General features: G+C 42.9%; 2 protein-coding genes across 3 annotated transcripts in view; one reads left to right on the top strand and one right to left on the bottom strand.

Annotated features, from left to right (window-relative positions):
• The window catches only part of DNM1L (dynamin 1 like), a 36,488-nt gene extending 33,689 nt beyond the window's left edge, over positions 1–2,799 (top strand). For both annotated transcript variants that reach the window (XM_050984500.1, XM_009094166.4), the window contains one exon: positions 521–2,799. In XM_050984500.1, coding sequence (XP_050840457.1) covers positions 521–577 — 57 coding nt within the window. In that variant the 3' untranslated portion in view covers positions 578–2,799. The remainder of the gene's footprint in view (positions 1–520) is intronic.
• Positions 2,800–5,606: 2,807 nt separating this feature from the next.
• On the bottom strand, positions 5,607–10,514 carry YARS2 (tyrosyl-tRNA synthetase 2). Its single transcript, XM_050969924.1, has 6 exons — positions 10,459–10,514; positions 9,530–10,372; positions 8,267–8,434; positions 6,998–7,153; positions 6,507–6,677; positions 5,607–6,263 (listed from the first exon to the last, which is right to left on the bottom strand). The coding sequence occupies exons 1-6, from the start codon at positions 10,512–10,514 to the stop codon at positions 6,104–6,106; spliced, it is 1,554 nt and encodes a 517-aa protein (XP_050825881.1). The 3' UTR covers positions 5,607–6,103.
• Positions 10,515–18,480: the final 7,966 nt, after the last annotated feature.

Raw genomic sequence — 18,480 nt, 5'->3', positions numbered from 1 at the left:
TCCAATTGGAATTGTGGCTGCAGTCCTGGAGTGTCAGGTGTGGTTCTGTGGGAGCAGGGATTCTGTAGAAGAGTGTAGTCTTCCTCTGAAGATCCAGTGAAAGAGGCAGATGTTCCTCTGGAAAATCCAGTGGAGAAGCTGTGCTGGTGTTCCAGAATCTCCAGATTATATCCAGTTAGGAATGCTTGGCTCTTCCCTCTAGGCGGAGCATCTTCCAATGGGATGCTGCAGTTCTTATCAGCCATGCAGTGACATTCAATAGCCTGACATCAGCAGATGTCTCCCTGGAGGGAGGAGGGGTTGTGGAAGAGATAAGGAAAACTGCCCACTTAACAGAAGATAATTGCCATACAGATGGCAAATAGAATACAATTTGCTTGACAATCCGGGACATTTTGTAATGACACTGATTAGCTTTGGTTTGATTTTTAGCTTTGCACTTCCCAGACTGCTGCTGTTTTGTCCCTGGGAAATATCTCCAGCATAACTAACTCTGGCTTTTGTGTGTTCCTGTGTGCAGGCCCTGCAGCGAGCCAGCCAGATCATTGCAGAGATCCGAGAGACACATCTTTGGTGAAGACTGTATCAGCCACACTATTTATATGCATTGGAGGTTACATTGGCTTGACAATTGCTAGGCATGGTATACGGAGTAGAATTTTTATTTATGAACTCTTCTTATCTGTGTACTGCAACTGTGTAAATCTGCTCATGTAAAGACAGTTGGTTTGATTTGCAAACAGAAAAACATGCTGTATTTTGCAAAAGAAGTCATATTTAATCCATATAATAAATGGCTCTAAATGTTTCCTTACCAGGTTTCTGGTGCAAATTAAAGCAGACCAAGTCTTCTGTCTCAGTGACAGTCTCATTTGAACTTGGGGAAAAACATTCAAGTTCCAGTGCCTGACTTGCTGAACAGGTTGCCTGTGGTTAAGACAGCCAGTGTAGTCTTGTGGCATAGTTTTAAGCTGCTTTTCCAGTAGAAGTTTCAATACTGTGAAGAAAAGAGAGCACCGAGTATTTTCTTTCATGAATATATTGCATGCACTGTGACAGATGGAGGTCTCCATTTTATAGCACAGTAGAGATGTTGAGCGTATTACTATGTATGTGTGTTCCCTTTTTTTTTTTTCTCTTTGTCCCCAAATGTTTCAATGGCAGACAAAACTTCAGACTTGATTTCATGGAGTATCATGTAGGAAGAATTAGCCTGGAGCTTGTGAACAAGAACAGCCTACTAAAAAGTGGCTGCAGAGTTATTAACGTGCACTGGAGCTTGTGTATGAATGTTGGAGTTTAAAATCAGGCACAAGGACACCTTCCCCTTCCTCCCCCCTGGGACCAAGCCCCTGGACCATCTGATAGTAAATTTGCTCTGGCAGAACTGAAAATAAAACTGGATTTCAAAACTGTCATGGGATAGTAAGCGTTTCTTTTGAAAACAGATGAAGTTGGCCAGGGAGAAGGGGATGCCCACAAATTCTGCAAATATTGGAATGTATGACAGTATGAAAGAAAGTCTGTGCATTTGGAATATTTATATCAGAGATTACAGTTGCTTTTGAGGAAATTTTATTGTGCTGTAAGTAGCTTTTTTTTTTTGAGGACAATCGTAAAATTATGAAATTTTAGGTTGGAAATTAAGTTGATGAGCTTTCTTTTTTTCTTTTGATTATAATTCATACAGATGACTATTGATCACACTAGCCTTGAAAAAGTAAACATTTTAATTTTTATTAATAAAAATTTATTTAAACTTCAGCCAGCATACTTGCATGTACTTTTCAAGCAGATTCACTCTTTTTGTATAAAGTGAAAATGTTTACTAAAGTGTTGCTGATACTTTAGCACAACTTGCATGAAAAATAGGACACTGCTGTTAACCTCCATGGCTTGATTTTATGGTATTGGGCCACAATAGTGAGGTTTTCATTACCGTATGCAGTTCCTTCCCCCGAAATCAGTTGGCAAAAAAGGAATTCCTATGGTAAGCTGCTAAAGAGTGAATATTCAAAAATTCAGTTTACAAGAAGCTCTGTTTAAAAATGTATTTTTCTCATGGTAATCTTCAGTTTGGCATCAATATGAGCACAAGGAGTTAAGTCTGACAGATGCAATTTTTGGATACTTCATGTATGATCTGAGGTAATTCATGCAGAACACAGAAATACATATGGTGTATTTTTAAACAGCCTAAAAAGTCATGGTGTATGCATTACACGTAATGAATATAAAGGAGGTACTTTTGTCTTGTATTGTATCCAGGGATGGTAGTTCTCAGATTTAAGAAATTTAACTCAAGTGCAAACCACATTTTAAATCAATTTGGTGATCAGTGAAAGCTTTTTAAGTCTTGTCAAAAGCATTACATTTCTGTTTGGTATTCACCTGACACCTCTCTCTTTTGCTTTCAACATCCAAGGAGTTTTCAACAAGGTAGTGCCGTCCATAAGTGATCTGCTACCTAAGCTTTAACTCTCAAAGCTCAGTCAACAGTCTCTGTGGAGAAATACTCTGATTTGTAAAGTTTTGAAATGCTGCATAAAGCAAATGAATTTCATTTATTGAAGAAATTCTTGCAAGTGATATCTGGCTCTGTAATGTCATGTGAAATTTCCAGTGTTAATTTGGTTTCTGAAATGTTACGACTTTTTTTGTTTGAGTTTCACAAAAAGTTTCAATTTGGTAATGTTTGAGTGCCAAGAAATGAACTTGATTTGTAATCCTTAATGCAAGACTTTGAAGGTCCATGCTGTAACAATCCTGTTATTTAATAAACAGATAATACAAAAATAATTACTCCAGAAATAGTTTTGGACTGACTTGTAGTTCTGGTGGCAGGACTTACATGTACTTGTAAGTTAGTAGCATAAGTACCTATATGTGTACAAGCTTAGTTATGATTTCACTTGTTCTCACTCAATTCTGTATTCTTGAATAGTTCCATAACTCATAATGTAGACAGGCTGCTCATGCCTACTGATAGGTTTGAAACATGCTGTGTTCTAGAACTGAACTAAAATACTTCAAATGCCACTATTACTACCAGCATTAAAAGAAATTATGGGGAAGCTGTGGAAAAAAGCCTAATGAGGGCAGCAACTGAAAAATTCCCAGATTAGACTGATGGTTTACAACTGTCTTCTAGATCACCTTATTTAATTGAAACTTGAAAAAATGTTGTCACCAATGCATGAGTTTTAGCTAACTTGCTCTCTAGTGGGGAGAGAATCATGGAGGGGAAAACCCCCTGTAGCCAAGTTCAGATTAGTAAATGTCTGGCACTGATACCGGAGCTGTTGTAGTCCTGCTGTAACTGAAACACAGTATCCTCCTGATGGGAACTGTTTGTATTCAGTTGTCAGGTTCAAATTTTGCTTACTGAAACAGATAGGTGGAGGGGGTAGTGGTGTCTGTGTGCTTCAGACCTTACTCTGAAGTAAACAGCAGACCTTGTGTAAATCTGCCTTTGTTCATTGCTGTGTGGATGAGTGACAGATGCCAGATTGGATATGGCAAAGTCAGATCCCTGCTTTATGGACCAAACTTGTCACTTTATTGTGCCCCTGCTGGGAACTTGAATGGAATTATCCTGGGTAATTTTTTTTCTACAGTTTTCTCCTTCAGCTGTGAGAGCAATGGGTAGCTGGTGTTTTCTGAGGTGACTGAGGATCTCCACTCTATCTGCTTTTTATTGCTAATTTTTATTGCTAATTGCAAACACTGCTTTGAGGTGGTTGCTAATGAAACACTGCTTTGATGTGAGAGCTAGAGCATTGGTTCCTCAAAGTTTAATACTGCTTGGATATGGTTTTGTGCTCAATGACACTCTTTAAACTAGTGAAGGTGCTTTCATGCTCCCTTAGTTTTGAGTTTACCTGCTGCATGCCCTTTCACCCTTTACCTCTTGAATGGTGTCACAATAAGGTTAAATTCAAGTCTTCCAGGTTGTGCTGTACAAATGTTTTTGGTGGAGCTTTTTAAGTCTGTTGGTTTTAAGTTTTTTTAAAATATCTTAATAATAGTTACTTTTCTTTTTGCACTTTTAAATCATGCATATGTAACCATGTTAAATACTTTAATATTAATTACTCCTTGTTCACATTTGAACAAGTTTGGACAATCTCCTTCTGATTTTCTGAACGTGCCTGTATATAAGAATTAAGGCTAAGAAAGAATCGTTGATTTTTCCAGTCATCCTTGATCCCTGACCCAAGTGTTCAAATGCCCAGTTGTGATGGCCCTGTATGGTCATGGCAAGTAGTGCTGGTATCCAGCTGTTTCTCTGGGAAGAGTCAGGGAAGGGTTTGGAGTGCTAGGACTTGGTCAAAGGCAAGCATGGACTAAATTTCTTGGGGTTTATGAATCTTATTAGAAACATTGCATGCAAAGAACTTTATTCCTTTTTTATGTTGCTAAAAAATAAATTTACTGATTTTTTTGAGGTGGATATACATGTGTGTCTGCACCATTTGGCGATGACAGAAAACAGGCAGGAAAGAGATCAGACATGAAACACTATTTATTCCTGGGAGTTTTATCTGTAACCAGAAAGAAACTCTGAAATGGGTGTGTAGTGGAGCATTTTGGTCCCAGGTGCATGTTTCTGATTTGCTCCAACGCTTCTGTCTTTTAAGGAACAAGGTGGCTATGTTAGGTGGATGGGTTTTCCCTTTCCCCTTCCCTTCCCCTTTTAATTCCATGTGCTTTCTTTCAGGTAGAAACGACTCAATTACTTTTCTTTGTTATGTAATAGAGATTAGGCTAGAGATAAGTAGGATCTGGAAACTGAAATTAACACTAAGAACATGCTGAGCTTTTGAAAGGACCATTATTTCAGTTCCTCTGCCAGAAGAAACTATCATGTATAACAAGCAAGCCACTATATTTTATTACTGCTGAAATAGTGAGTCATGGTGCAAATGAAATCAGCATGAAATTTATCAAGAAGAAACATTAAAAACATAACTAAAACAGTAACAAACTCCCCACCCAACTCTAGAATATTCCAGAAGCACACAACATTCCAGAAGCTAAGATTAAGGCTTTCCCCCCTGTGGCTGCTGTCACTGCAAATTTGTATTGAAGATTTCATGGACCAGGAAATTATTCTCCATGGCCTCAGAGTGAGGTTTGATCCTTGAAAGCAACACTGCAAAGCACTTCAGCTTCCCTTATGTGTTTCCTGGTCCAGAGATCCTTGTGGTGCTGTTCACCCACAACTCCTGAGCAGCTAACATTAAAAAAAAAACACCCAAACTTTCATGTAGATGCTCCAAATCTCCTGGTATAATGTGCTATCTTCCAGCTGACTGCAGAGCCCACAGAACTAGTACCAGGATATTCCTTCAAGAAGGAATGCTGGATAGCATGGATGTCATTCATAGGACCAAAGAAGTGGAACTACTGCCACTCCCCTTTGAAGTCAAACTATGCACACAGAAGGCCTAAAAAGGATTCATTAGGTTGATTTAAGCTTTGAAAGGCTCTGTGCTTTCAGATTTCAAAAGTGAATTTGCTGTGTATTCCCACATGAAGGCTGGAAAGCTTTAGTGCAATGTCTCCCTATACATGACCAAGAACCAACTTACACTGGTGCCTGATCATTTATTATGAATCTTTATTATGAATTTCCTGCAGCTTCCTTCAAAGCAAACCTCTTCAGGAAAACATGACCATAGGTCGGTTGTCTTTGCCCCCAGCAAGGTTTCTTGGTTCAGTGAGCACACACTGGCTGTAAGAAGGAGTGGGTTTGAGTTTGCTTTGGCTCATTTTCCTGTGAATTATCCTGTGGAATAACTGGCCGCTGTTCCCCTTCAACACAGAGGGCTGGAGGGAAAGCATATGTCCATTGCTGGACTTTGAAATTAATCTTTTCTTCTTAAGCAGATCCTTATGAATGCTGCTTTGAATAAGGCAGAGTATCTACAATCTCTTTAGTGGTATAACTCAGCTCCTTTATTTGAACTCCAGTGCATTTTGAAAAAGAAGTGTTGGGCAGTCTGTGAGCTGTGTAGTAATGCACAGTACAGAAATATCTTCAAGTATATCTTCAAGCAGCAGAATCAGAGACCTGTCATTTTAGGGAGATACTCTGTTGTCACAACTGCAGCCATTTTATAATGTAGTAATTTTTCTTTCCAACTCTAAGTAATGATACTCCATTCTTCAGAATATGCTGTCCCAGAATAAGAACAGTCTCAGGATTAGTTACACGATTCCCATTTATTGAAACTCCTCCATCTGTAATTTTCCGGTACCTTAAAAACAAAACAGAAACAACTGTTACTTGCAAGAGAAAGCTATTTATTAAGAATTGAAAGTTCACTTAGATTTTTTTGTTGTTGTTGTTGGATGCATAATTGAATACATTTTAATTCTTCTGCACTTCACTTCCAGTTCAGGTCAACAGTGACTGAAATGAACCTTAGCCTCTACTACACTTTTCTCAGAAAGGTAAATACTGTTTTGAGAATGAACCACGAGCACAGGTGAGAACTCACCCACTAGGTCCATCTGGAATGGCATTTGCTTTACGACACAAGTCAAGAACAGTCATGCCAGGTTCAAGCATCAGTTCAGCAGAAGTAGCTTGTCTGAAAAGTTCCTGCAGCTCTTGGTCAGACATTTCTTCCAGTGCCTCCACACTGCTGTAATAAAGGGCCTTAGTACACCTGTGAGAAGAAAGAGCATTCAAAATACAGAGCTGGTCTTCTCTTCACACAAAGTGCTACCCATCAGATTCCTCTCCCCAGTTTCTTTTGGGAGTCCACAAACTAACAAATACTTTAAATACACCCCCATGTTTTTATTGTACCCTACTGCCCTGCAAGTTTTTTTAGTATTTTCAGTGTATTTGTAAGTCTACAGGATTATTACATTTTTCTCTTTTAACATCTAAGAAACAACTTAATAGATTAAAATAGTCCCTGAAAAGCTATGGAGAATTACCATAAACATCTGAAACAAAACTACTTGATAAATCAAACTTTACCTCTTAGCAGATTCCAGCCCCTCTCTACCATGGACAAGCTTAGTTACTTCAGCAGCCAGTCGTTTCTGAGGGCCCCATTTCTCAGGTTCTTTAGCATGCATTTCCATGATGTGGGCAATCTCCTCAAGAGGAAGGAAGGTGAATAGTTTCAGGTATCTATGAGCAGGGAAAAATACTTTGTCTATATAGCCATCATTATGGATTTCCTGCCTTTGTCATTAAGACTTCAGTAACTGCATGAAAATGATTCTCACTCAATTTAAGAAATACATATTAAGATGCTCTGTCCTTTTAATCTAATCTTTAAAACTCATATTTTACTTAATATTCTGCCTAAGGTCAAGTCTTCAGGCATAAGACAGTGTCAGATGCTTTTATGAAGCTTGTACTCCAGTCAGCAATTTTGTTCTCTCTTGAAACTTTTATAGGATTTATTAGAATCGTGTGTCAACTAACAAGGTTTTGTATTTATCCTAGGAGATCCACAATATGCTAATGCAAAATCCCACTGCCAGTCTGTGGCCATTATGGGACAGAAGCATACTTGTATTGGCAATTATCTCAGCAGGAAGATTATTTAGGATAAGCAAGAATTTAAAGATGAACCCTAAGCCTACTCTTTACAGCAAAGTCCATTTTAATGAGCTATCAGTCCCATGCAGTGTATTAAAGGCACCTTTACTGGTAAAAAGTCTGAATGGCTGAAATATTTTAGTGTGAAGTACCCACATACCCTTCTTTTCAGTTTGAAAGGTGTTGGGGATCAGAACATGGATTTGAATTATCAGGGGATAAACCTTTCAGAGAGGTAAGTTAGTTATAAGGCAGGTCCCAATATGAAGGGAAGTAGCTCAGATTTAACAGTGCTACTGACGTTTAAAGTAAAACAGATTTAGAAAAGAACCCAGAGCAACTTATTAAAATCAATGTACTAATGTAGTGTACTGAAAAAATCTGTGGTGCTACAGTACTAAAATTAATATGCCATATAAGAAAGTCAACCCACTGGCAGAGCAAAATAAAAGCATTATTGCTTCACTCCTCTGTCAGCCCCCTTCTAATTTTCTGGTGCATATTTCAGCATATGGAAGTTCCACTATCCTGCCTACTCAGGAACCAGTCATGCCTGTTTATTTCATGAACAGTTATAATTAACACATACTTCTACATGGAGCTTGTGTTGCACAGAATTAAATGAAGCAGTTACAGTGAACAGTTAGAATCAGGTTTTATGAACAATGACAAAAAGCAAGATGGAGAAAAACTTACTTTTCAACTACATTATCTTGCTGTCTGACAAAAAACTGATAGAGCTCAAAAGGAGAAGTCTTCTCTCTGTTCAGCCAAACTGCATTTCCAGCAGTCTTTCCCAGTTTATCACCAGTAGTACTGGTAATAAGAGGTACAGTAATTCCAAACACCTCTGCTCCTGTCATCCTGAGAAAGAAGAGTCACTGCATGTTAAGAAAAATAGATCATATCTTGGTAAAGCTGACTAAAATACAAGCATTCTGCAAGATTCTATCCTTGATATAAAGCTAGGGATGTTGGAAAAAATCTGCCAGAACACTGTTGTGTGAAGAGGGCTTTAGGGAAAAAACCAGCACCACATGTTTTTAAGTTATTTTCTATGTATCAAAGACATTTATGTCCTTCAAGTAGTTTATATGTTATAGACTGCAACTGTCTCATAATCATATTTGGTGTGATTACACCAGGATGTGCATGCTGGCAGACTTGTCTCGATTTTGTCCCATGCTTCAGGATGTTTCATTTTGGTTCTTGGATTCACTAATACAAGAACCTATTATTTTTCCTAAAAATTCATATAAACCTGGTCAAAACGGTCCAATTAATGATCAGGCCAATTAATTACTCCTCTCAAATCACAGAGATTTGTGTGTGGCCAAATCTCTTGTTGCTTTAGAGACTGAGCACCAAGTCGCAGAGCATTCTGACATGGAATCACAGAACTGGTGAGGCTGGGCAAGACTTCTGAGACCATCCAGTCCAACCTGTGACTGAACATCACCATGTCACCTGGAGCATGGCACTAAGTGACCAAACATCACCATGTCACCTGGAGCACGACACTAAGTGACCAAACATCACCATGTCACCTGGAGCATGGTACTAAGTGCCACGTGCATCTTTCCTTACACACCTCCAGCGGCTCCATCCCCTCCCTGGGCAGTCCATTCATGTCGTGTCACCTAGAGCATGGCACCATGTCACCTGGAGCATGGCTCTAAGGGCCATGTACATCTTTCCTTACGCACCTCCAGGGACAGTGGCTCCATCCCCTCCCTGGGCGGTCCATTCCATCGCTGCCCTTCTCCGGACTTGCTCCAGCACCTCAATGCCCTCCTGAATGAGGGGCCCAGAACTGGACACAGCACTCGAGCTGCGGCCTCACCAGTGCCCAGCACAGGGTGACAGTGCCATCCCCGCTCCCGCTGGCCACACCGCTGTCACAGCTTGTCCGATGCCCAGATCCCGCGCATTCCCTCCCGCCCCGCGCTCCCGCCGTACTTGGTGACGAGCTCGTATCCGGACATGATGTTTCCCATCTGGTCGTGGCCGCCCAGCTGGATGCGGCAGCCGTGGTGCCGGTGGAGGTGCAGGAAGTCGTAGGCCTGCAGCGCTGGGTACAGGAACTCGGCCAGGCTCATGCCCTCGGCGCTGCGCAGCCGCGCCTGGCAGCTCTGCCGGCTCAGCAGCGTGCCCATGCGGAGGCGCCCTCCCGCGCCGCCCAGGAAGCGGAGCAGCGGCTCCCGGCCGAGCCAGCTGGCGTTGTCCAGCAGGGCGGCGCGGCCGAGCCGCCCGGCCCGAGGCTCCCAGAACAGCTCCCGGTGGTTCCCGAACAGCCGCTCCAGCCCCGCGCGCAGCGCCCGCGCCTGCGCGCGCACCTGCCCCGCCGGCAGCGGCTCCCGCGCGCGCTCCCGCCCGCTGGGGTCCCCCAGCCGCGCCGTGGCCCCGCCCACCACGGCGATGACGTCGTGGCCCGCGCGCTGGAAGTGCAGCAGCGCCATGACGGGCAGCAGGTGCCCCACGTGCAGCGAGTCCGCCGTGGGGTCGAAGCCGCAGTAGGCGGCCAGCGGCGGCCGGCCGGGCTCCAGCAGCGCCGGCAGCTGCTCCTCCGCGCTCTGCGCCGGGAACACCTCCTGGAACAGCCCGCGCTCGCACTGCGCCGCCAGCAGCCCCGCCGCGCCCCGCGCCCGCCGCGCCTGCTCGTGGGCCCGGCGGCGGAGCGGCGGCGGCGGGAGCGGGGCCCGGCGCAGGCCCCACGGCCCCGCCGCCCGCCCGCAGCGCCGGCACAGCGCGGGCGCCGCCATCTCGCGCGCGGCACGCCGGGAGGGCCGGGCGGGCGGGCCCCTGCGCCGGGACCGCCCCGGAACCGGGAGGTGGCGGGGGACGGGCGGGGAAAATGGCTCGGAGGGCCGGGGTAGTGCGTACGGTACGGAATGGCTCGAGTGCGGTCAGCTTTGCGCCGGCTGGCGGTTCTTCTCCGCCACATTAAAGATAACGCAAAGCCGGTGTGTGTTGGCTCTGCTCCGCTGTACTTTTCCCAACCCGGAATAGCGGGAGTTCAGGCGCTGTCAGGCGGTGGGAATCGGCCTGGCAGAACCGGTACCACGTGCCTGAGTTGGTCACACCGGGGTTCAGAATTTACAGACCCTAGAATTTATGAGCTACGTTACCAGAATTTATTAAGTTACATTCCTGGAATGTGTTAGCTATATTTCTAGAAATTTTTAGCTGTGTTGCATATCTTGAATGCTTGGGAAGAGGCGGCTCAAGCCATAGATAGAGGTGTGCAGCTGCAAGCACGTGGGTGATAAAAGGAAGGCTGAGGAAACATGGGCCCGCTGCAGGGGAATGGAACACCTGGGATAGAGGAAGTGCTGAGGTATGCAATGGGTTTTTTTGCCTGTCTTCACGGGCAGGTGTTCAAGCACCCCGGCAGAGTTGCAGAAGGAAAGGTAAGGGTGAGGAGAATGAACCATCTGCTGTAGGAGAAGACGAAGTTTGAGCCTAAGGAACCTGGGGGTGCACAAGTCCATAGGACATGATGAGGTGCTTTCACAGGACCTGAGGGATTGATTGGATGAAATGTCTAAGCCATGTTCCATCATGTTTGAGGAGCTGTGGCAGTCTGGTAAGATTCCCAGTGGCAAGCACTTTGTAGACATTGTCAAAATTTTTGCTATACTGTATTAGAAACAATATGTAGAGTTGATAATACAATGGGAATATCAATAAATGGAAATACTGTGCAAACCTAGAAAGGTTTAGATTATTAACTTGCTGAATAATACAAGAAGAGTAATTCTGACGCACTAGATCCCAAAAGCCAGCCATTGTCTTGTAATGGGCCTGATGATGTTCTCCAAGCACCACTTTCCACTTTCACACTCAGCTGAAATTCTTATTTTCCAGCATTCCCTATTCCTATTTAAGTGCTAGCAAAAACAATGACTATGGCAAGTTCTTCCTTGCTGTAGGTTCAGGTAAAGGCCCAGCTGGAGCAGATGATTTGATTTGTTTGTGTTGGAAGGGGCCAGTGGCTTCACATAATCCCTTTTCCTTCCCTTGTTGGCTCACAACCACCCCTGCCATGTGACAGGCTGAGAGAAGAGTGACTGGAAAGCTGCCTGGGGAAAAGCAGCCTGGGGCTGCTGGTTGGGGGTAGCTGAACATGAGCCAGCAGTGGGCCCAGGTAGCCAAGAAGCCCAATGGCATCCTGGCCTCTGTCAGCAAGAGTGGGGTCAGCAGGACCAGGGCAGTGGCTGTCCCTCTGCTCAGCACTAGTGAGGCCACACCCCAAATCCTGTGTCCAGTTTTGGGCCCTTCATGACACAAAAGACATTGAGGTGCTGGAGCGTGTCCAGAGAAGGGCAGTGGAACCGGTGAAGGACCAGAAATTTACTTCTTTGAAGTCTCTGAGATGCTGTGTTGTGTTACCAACAGTGAACCAGTTGATTCTGGTTCAGAGCTAATTTTTGCTATTTCGTTCTTTATTCATGTCTCCTGTACCTCTGCTTTCATTTCACAGGGACAGCCTGTGGCTGCTGGGATGGTGAACCAGCACAAAGCTCCACAATATCAGCATGAGCTTTAGCATCCACCTCCCCCAGCCCCTGTCCAGCAAATTCCCTGGGGCTGGGATAATCACCTTGTGATGGCAGATGCTCTGGTTGTGCTCACTGCCTTCCAGAGCACACCTCATACCAATACACCTCTTTTCTTATTATTGCTTATGCTGTACTCTGAAGGGTTTTTCCTTTATGAGGGGTGGGAAAAGCACTTACTTGTCATGTACATCGAAGGGGTAGCCTGGCTCTGTGGTGTCTGTAGGCAAGAGGACATTTGGTATTTTCTGCAGTCCTTAATCTCTCTGCAGCTTTTATCTCTCAGATTAGTCAGAGCATTTGAATGAATAGTTTTCCTTTGATGAGGTTTGTCACCCTCCCTCAAATTTAAGTAAACACATTTCATTTGATCTTATTTTCAGTATATCTATTTTTTTATCTTGTCATCTTTTTCAGCTAAAAATTAACTTGTTCCCTGTTTCCTCATCTCTCTCCACCCAGAGGTATTTGGTGTTTGTGTGTTCCTTTCTTCTCCTCTCTTTTTCTGCTGTAATTGCTTGTTGAATTTTGTTTCTGTTCCGTGGACCTCTTTGTATGTCCTCTGTTAGGTGCATAGCTGTTTTTAATTGGTCTTTGTGCCATATTGATATTGTTTTAGATTTAATATTCATCCTTCAAAACCCAGGCCAATTAATATGGAATATGCTTTCATATTTTTCTATGCTAAATAATTTTTTTTTTATTTTACAACAACCCAGGGGTTTGCAGCTGACAGCTGCTTTTGTCCTTGATTTTAGACTCCCATCAAATTCAGTTTCAATACTGGCTTTTTCTAAAACAGCCCCAAACCCAGATCGAACTATAAAAATCCTCTTTATTTTAAAAATGCTGTTGTGATAATGTTATTATTTGTGGCTTGTTAGCTTTCAGCAATTATTCTTTGTTTTACACAGCTTTTTTAGACATGACAGTATCCTAAGTCCAAAATCTCTCCATTCTCCACAAACAGTCATGCATAGAGTTAATTTTCAAATAAGATAAAAGTATTGGGAAGAAAGTTCTGCACCTCCCATGAAGTCTAAGTAATTACACAATGTGTATAGGCACATGGGATCTTTCCCCCAAAGCTTATGGGTTGGTATCCCTCACTAACAAAGCATTTGCTTGTGACATAACTGAGAAAACTTTTGTGACTATTTTGCCACCCTGCTATACTGTAATGGTCAGATTATTAATTCTGAGAACCATTCACTTAAAAGATTAGGGCAAAGCCAAGGGTGATCTCTCTTGGCTGTATAATGGGATACCAGTAATGTAACCAGGGAAAGTCGGAAGTGTTCAGGACTAAATCCCATTAGGACACAGGCTAAGCCTAAGTAGAAGAAATGTGGATGCAGTTAGAGATGATTAGGGTGCTTAGTCTTTCCATTATAAATCATCAATCTTTAGGTGTGATTGTCTTCCTATAAATCATAAAGCAATTTATTGTAGCCTTGTAAGCAAATTATTTTTTCAGGCATTTTGAAAGCATTTTCACACAAGGAAATCCAGAACTGATAGTAAAGGCTTAGCTTCCATTATGATAAATAGAATAGTCATGAAAGGATCTTTATTTTCATGGCAATGTACTTGGAAAAATAGCACAGATTAAAACAAAAACTAACAAGCCATAATAATGAGAATAAGAATGTTTCTTTTTCTAATTCAGTTTTTCAGAATGAATCCTTTATCCTGGCTGCCTTAGTATTCTGGATGATGTTGATGGAAAAGAGAAAACCCTTTTGCTTTCAGAATATAAAAGTAAATATGGAAACTGAAACGCCCTCTGCTTGCTAGTGCAGGTGTATAAACTTCCTGGTGGTTTGAAGGAAATTACTTGGACAGTTCAGGGAACTGCTATGCAAAATTAGAGTAAATATAAAATGCTGGTATGAAAGGCCTGGGTGGAGCCTGGGGAGCACCCGCACAGTTCTCTGGGCAGTAGCTGATGTCACTTCCAGTGGTAGGCACCCCTCCAGTTGTATTTTCCTCCTTGCTCTTCACTGAGCCCATGGCTCCTTTGCCCTTCCCTATTCTCAGGTAGATGCAGATATAATCAAAGCCAACCCCTACAGTATTGTGGGATGTCATTCCCAAAGAAAGGTAATGTTTCCTATAAACCACAGCTCTCTCTATGTCAATTGAATATCAAATCACCTGGGGCATATTCAAAGCATTTCCAGGTCAGGTTACTTAATTGGAATAATTTTGAAGTCACTCATTAGTGGCATCGGTGTCTTTTGTGTCCCTCCAGGAAGAGTGCCAGGCTGAGGGACGAGTGCAGAGCTGGCACATCATGGGTGAGGTGTTCACTGAAGTTTCCACTTCATGCCCGAGTTTTCACCCAGTATTTGATTCCTATTCCTCTTTCAGAGAAGATTATCATTCCATTGCAAAGTGTCATTATTAAATGTAACTCAGTTTAAAGCTCTGCTTCGATTTGTGCCAGCATTTATTCCCTTATGTAACAGAAGGAATTCCTGATCCACTCTCCTCCCCGTAAAGCCAAGTTATACGTGCATCAGCCACGAGGTGGCAATACAAGAGCTTGATATGCTGAATTTTGGTGCCATTCGTGCCGGGGAAGCTTTGGATATTAGCTAAGTAAATATATTTACAGTGTTTCTGCAGTTTGGATTTCTATTCCAGTGCCCCACATCTCCATAATTGAGTTCATGCAAAAGCCAAGGGAAACTAAGCTGATTTTCTGGATCAATGATTGAAGCCTTTTATGTGGCTAGTAATTGATATCTTTATTTAAGTGGCTCAGTATGGATGAGAGATGTTATGCAAGGAACTCAGCTGTGGTTAAAAGCAAAATATCTTAAGAAAGGGGATGCACTGGTGACATACAGCTGGCCCACTGGGAGTTTTCTCCTGGCTTTAACTTCTGACCTTCCTGAAGGCCAAGGAAACCTGAACACCTCACATGTGTGGAATTGCCAGACGTGATTGCTTCACAGCATTAACATCTGCCTTTTTCATCTAGGCTTCTTGATTAACTTATCATGGCTGATGCTTGTTTTTCTGCCCTGTAAGTGCATTCAACATTGGTGTCAGGTGGAAATAGTTAATTCCCAGTCTTTTTCATCCTTTCTTGTCATTTTCAGGCATTAAGGAAAGTGATAATATCTCTGTACTTTTAAGGACTAGTTTTCCACCTACTGTAATGGAGAAAGTATTTTAACATGTTTTTTATTTTGACATTAGCTCTTTCAGTAGCAGTCAGTGCTACAGCTTTTCAGAAGGTGGAGTTCTCTGTTTTCTCATTCAGATAGATGAAAAATCTTCTTGCACAAGAAATGTATTGTGGACTTGGCAGATGTCTCATGTCACTATATTCACCAAAGTGTTTATTTGAACCTAGAGAAATTATGGATGTGCATTTTGTTATTTTACATGAAAGTGCTAACAGCCTGCTACTGTCTTTTCCTGACATGGAAACAGTTTTCCTCTCAGTACATTATGGGAAATCTTACTTTCAATCAGACAATGCACTGGGAAGTCTGTTAGCAAATATATCTTTCAAGTACATGCAAGTTTGTGGTTTAGGAAATAAATAGCAATTTAAGGAGAGGAGCATAGGAGGAAGCCTTCAAAGAGTAAATAACTTTTGAGAAGGGAACTTCCCTAAGAAAGATCTGAGATAAGATTCTGCCTGTGAGTTGGGTGTTCAGTGTGTCAGAAGTGCTGTGGGCATGGATGCTGGGACTGGATTGTATTTCAGATAACACAAAGCTCTTCTGCATGGGCAAGGATGGCTCCTCTCAGTTTGGGCACTTTGCTGGACCAGGGGCACTGGTACGTGTGTACCCTTGTCCCCTCAGAATTCAAGATTCACAACTATTAAAGCTTGAAGGAACTCAATTGGCTGGTTTGCCCTCTGCACAGTGCTGACCATGGTTGACAGAAATTGCAGAAATGGAGACCTGTATTTGCCAGGAGCAGATACACCACAGCCCAGGTGCCTTTCAAAAGGATCTCTAACCCTGTCTGCTAACATCAAGCAGCCTGCTTAGGCAGTTGATAAATAAACTTTGTCTTCAAAGCTGATAACACCAGCTTTCCCCTGAGAAAACAGGCACAATCCCCAAAGCCTCTTCTCTTTCTTGTGGTTGTTTGTATGTAGTCTCAGCTTTCTGGCTCAGATACTGCACAGCCTCAGGCCATGCTTCTGGCAGGTTACATAAAAAAAAGCTTTGAGAAGCTGGCTGGTGATTGAAGAAATGAAAGTGAGCTTTGGGACATGATGTTTGAGGAACTGGATGGCTGCTGCTTTTCCCTTGCAGCTTTCTCCAGTTATAATCACCAGCCTGGGGTCAAGATGCTGGACACAGATCCCAATGGGAGCCATTTTTTAGGGATAACAGGTAACTGGTTGTACCAGCAGAAGGATAACTCAGTGTTGAGCTAATAGGATAATATTTCTGTCCACCTAAATTGTTCTGCAGTGTCAAATGCTGAAGGTAATTTCACACTTCTGTTAATCCTTGGGTTTTGGATGTTACCCTGACAGCTATGGCTGTACAGAATAGATGTGCCAACGGGAGGGGAGAATTTGAAAGGGAAAAGAGGAGCAGAATGTGACCACTAGCCTGAAAGTACAGTGCTAGAGAGAGGCCACACACCATATACTTTTCTTCCTGAAAAACAAATGTTCACAGTACTGTGTCTCCTCTCATCATGTAGTTTGTTTTTCTCATGTTTATCTTGAAATGGATACTGATCATTTGTTGTATAGCTCATTTCTGATTCTGATTTAAGGTATTTAGTGTATATTTCAACCAAACAGAAGGAACCTGGTGACTACTTAAGCAAGACATGAAATGATGTTCCCTGACATCATAGACAACAGTGTCACTGTTCATTCTGGGTTCTGGTTATTTTATATATATCTCTGTGTGTGTGTGTGTGTGTGTATGTATGTATGTATATCTGTTATTGATGTTTGCAGATGATTAATTGGATGGTTTTGTGGTTTGAAAGCTAATAATTTATATTCCTGCTCTGTTCCTGGAAGAGAGAAGCTTTCTGTTTCTTGCCAGGAATCATTAGTCAATGCACTTGGTTCAGGCTGTTCATATCTTGTGTATTGTTATGTGATAAGGGGGAATTACAGAGTGGGATTCTGCCTGAAGTCTTCTAGGCCTGTGGGAGTTCCCCCAACGTGTCACAGACTTCTTCAGATATGTGATATATTTGCAAGCTGCAAATACTGATAAAAGATAGAGAAAAATGTTTGTTTTTCACAATAGAGGGGGATTACCATCTGGAATCCTTTACAGATCAATGTTAAGATCAGTGCTGTTTGAAATACCTAAAAACAATGTGGGCAAGTAATTGGTTAGTGAATGGTTGTTGAGAGGGGATGATATCAGCTCTCAAAGACATTTCAGGGTACTCCAACCTAATCATGTTTAGAGATTTGCTGTGTATTGAGGTACTATCATATCTAGTCTGGCTTCTCAGCCATCGTGGAGTTGTCAGGCTGCATGGAATTCAAGAGGAGAAGAAACCTTAAAATTAGTGTTTCTGCTAAGTTTGTAAGAAAAAAAAAATCTTTTTTCTAAAGCAGGTTTCACTAAGAGAAAAGACATTTGTTCCTTCTGTTACCAGAAATTCTTTGTTACAAGATCCATTTGCACACAGGGAGAATAACTTTGGCCTGCGCCCAGATGCATTTGTAGTTTAAATACAAAGTAGAGCAGTAGTTGGTACAAACAGCCATTGACTCTGAAGAAACAACAACAACAACAAACAACAAACAACTCTGCCCTGCCCAGCCTGCCTTGGAGCCTCCCCACGTTATCCAAGCTCCAGGACCCTCTGACAGCTCAGCCCAGGACACCTGTCCTGGGTACTCTATAGGGGCAGCCCTGCCTGGCCTCCTTTTGCTCCAGTTGAACCCCCTGGTCCTGGCTCATTCCTTGATGTTCCTGATGTGGCAGAGGTCTGTTGGCCCCCTGCTTGTCCCCTCTGCTGGGGCACCACAGGGTTATGTTTAGGAAAGGCAGGTCTATCAGTGACACACATGATATCTGGGGATGCCAGGTGTCTCTGAAGGATGGGCTTTATTTTCTGTCTTCCCTGAAAAGTGCCTACCTTCACCTGCAGCTCTCAGCATGAGCCTGTTCCTAAATCTCACCCTCCCCCTTAAGAGGCAGCATTTTGTCCCCTGGCTGCAGCTGTCCACAAGGTCAGCTGCATTGCAGGGACACGGCTGCACTCCTGTGTGACACTGGCAAAAACTGACAGCCCACAGTCTTGAGCTTTGTAAGAAGCAGTGGCTTTGTCTGTGAGCTGCAGTGAGAGTCTGGGTGAAGTGGCTGTCAGCCCACAAGTGTTGTTCTA

The sequence above is a fragment of the Serinus canaria genome, chromosome 1A (assembly GCF_022539315.1).
Source record: "Serinus canaria isolate serCan28SL12 chromosome 1A, serCan2020, whole genome shotgun sequence".
In the NCBI taxonomy this organism is placed as follows: domain Eukaryota; kingdom Metazoa; phylum Chordata; class Aves; order Passeriformes; family Fringillidae; genus Serinus; species Serinus canaria.
This window is presented reverse-complemented; position numbering and strand designations above follow the sequence as displayed.